A 2117-nucleotide genomic window follows, 5' to 3' on the forward strand; every position below is an offset into this window, starting at 1 on the left:
AGAAAGAAAGAAAGAAAGAAAGAAAGAAAGAAAGAAAGAAAGAAAGAAAGAAAGAAAGAAAGAAAGAAAGAAAGAAAAGACATAAAAACCTGCACATAACAGTGGCATAACAGTCATTCTGAAAGTTTGAGGACAGTGAAGTTAGTGCTTGGCGACTGATCAAAAACCCTGTGCTTCACCCGCCCCCCCCCCCCAGTGTGCCGAGGAGGAAAGGCCGGGTGAACTGCTTCCGTTCAGAGGACAGCTTCGTTCGCCCTTGGGAAGCCCTTCCTGCTCCCTGGGAGTCGGAATCAGCTCCAGTCTACAGGCCTGGCTGTTTACGCTCCAGAGCGCTGATCTCATCGCTGGGCAGGAAGGAAGACAGTGCTGTTTCTCTAAACTTATATTAATTGTGTTTTTGTCGTCGTGAATACGCTCAGCCTTACCAGAAGGCGACACTTGAGTGGCACAGCGGCCTTCAGGGGTGCAAACGTCCTCCCACCTCCTCCTCTGAGCTGGCTGCCCTCCATGAGCTCAGCCTCTAAGCCCCGATTTGACCTCTGGGGTGGCTGCTGGCTCTTCGATCCACAGAGACCAGAATCAGGCACAGAGCCCACGGCGAGCCTCCTTCACCAGCCCTGCCGGTCCTAGGAGGACTGTCTGGTTTAAGGTTTAAAGGAAGCGTGCTGTTTTGTGCCACATCCGAAAGACGTGCATCAGGAGACTCCTGGTGGCACACAGCAGGGTCAATCAGACCTCATCCACAGCCACCAGGTGGACTCTGGTCACAGTGACCTGGGGGGACGGTGGAGCTCCCCCATAAGGTGCCCTTGGCTGTGAACCTTTATTTTATTTTATTCTTTTGTGTGTGTGGGTACCTTCAAACCGGATCTGACTGGTGTAGGAGGAGATTGTCCCTCCTTCTCCAGCAGAGCATCTGGTGGATTTGAACCACGTACCTCTGGGATTGCAGTACAGCTTCTTGCCACTAGGCCACCAGAGCTCTCCGGTCGTAAATCTTTATAGAACCTGATTGCCTCCTCTGTCTCCCTCTGAGCTGCTGATGGATTTGAACCACTGACCTTCCAGGTAGCTAATCGTTTAACACCGTGCCATCAGGACAGCAGGGCGGGGCAGGGCTGTGAGACGGGAGAGGCGCCTGGCTGACCGCTCTGTCTCTCGCAGGCCTTCATTGTGCAGACAGTGCTGCGGTCGCCGCCCGTCATGAGCCCCGAGGGCCAGCTGCCCCGGGACACGGAGAAGCAGCTGCTCATCTACCTGCGCGTGGCCACCTGGAACCAGATCCTGGACCCCTGGGTGTACATCCTCTTCCGCCGCGCGGTGCTCCGGCGCCTGCAGCCGCGTCTCAGTGCCCGTGCCCGGCCAGGGCCTCTGTCCCTGCGGCCCCAGCTCCCCCGAGAGGCCATGGCGCAGCAGGGCTGAGGGGGGGGACTCTGGCAGCCCCGGAGGACAGAGGGACAGTGGCTGTGCCAGAATAGCCCCCCGGGAGCCTTCCGTCCTCCCCAGAGGTCACATCTGGCAGCTTTGGGGTGCTGGGGTGCAATGGCATCACTAGTACAGGGTGTCACCTGTGTCGTATCTGCTGGTGTCAGGACCCCAGACTGAGCCACGTGGAGCACTCAGCAGTTTATTATCTATTTCAATCACTCAATAATACGTGCGAAATACGGCTGTAAATTCCTTCAGTGTTGTAACCCTTAGTTCATAGGAATGCTAATGGCATCATGGTTGTATAAAGTCTTTCTGTGTTGAATTATATTATCCGTTACAACAGTATTAGTAACGGAGGGGAAGCCTTCTTTTTAATTATTATTCTCCTTCTTTACCTTTAATTGTTACATCATTGCCGGAAAAATTACACTTGTAAGCTCACCTGTACTAAGTACCACAACATTGTAGCTAAAACATCAGAAAATTTTCCCATATTGGTCACTTTACAAACACTGGCAACAAGGAAAAGAGCAGCGGATACTTACAGCAAGTGCAGACACAGCCAGGCGATTCGAGGTCGCGCATACCTGGGGGACAGTAGAGCTGGGGACAGTGACCGCTCCGGCCACCGCACATCAGAGGGATCCAAATGCCAATTAGCTGCCAGCTTTCGCCTGTAGGTATGT

At 53.6% G+C, this 2117-nt stretch overlaps 1 protein-coding gene across 1 annotated transcript in view; it reads left to right on the top strand.

The window, feature by feature from the left end:
- The window catches only part of TBXA2R (thromboxane A2 receptor), a 4729-nt gene extending 3307 nt beyond the window's left edge, over nucleotides 1-1422 (top strand). Inside the window, exon 2 of the mRNA XM_006897961.1 lies at nucleotides 1165-1422. Coding sequence (XP_006898023.1) covers nucleotides 1165-1422 — 258 coding nt within the window. The remainder of the gene's footprint in view (nucleotides 1-1164) is intronic.
- Nucleotides 1423-2117: the final 695 nt, after the last annotated feature.

Source organism: Elephantulus edwardii, unplaced genomic scaffold (assembly GCF_000299155.1).
Source record: "Elephantulus edwardii isolate Elephantulus edwardi_28Jun2011 unplaced genomic scaffold, EleEdw1.0 scaffold00217, whole genome shotgun sequence".
In the NCBI taxonomy this organism is placed as follows: Eukaryota; Metazoa; Chordata; class Mammalia; order Macroscelidea; family Macroscelididae; genus Elephantulus; species Elephantulus edwardii.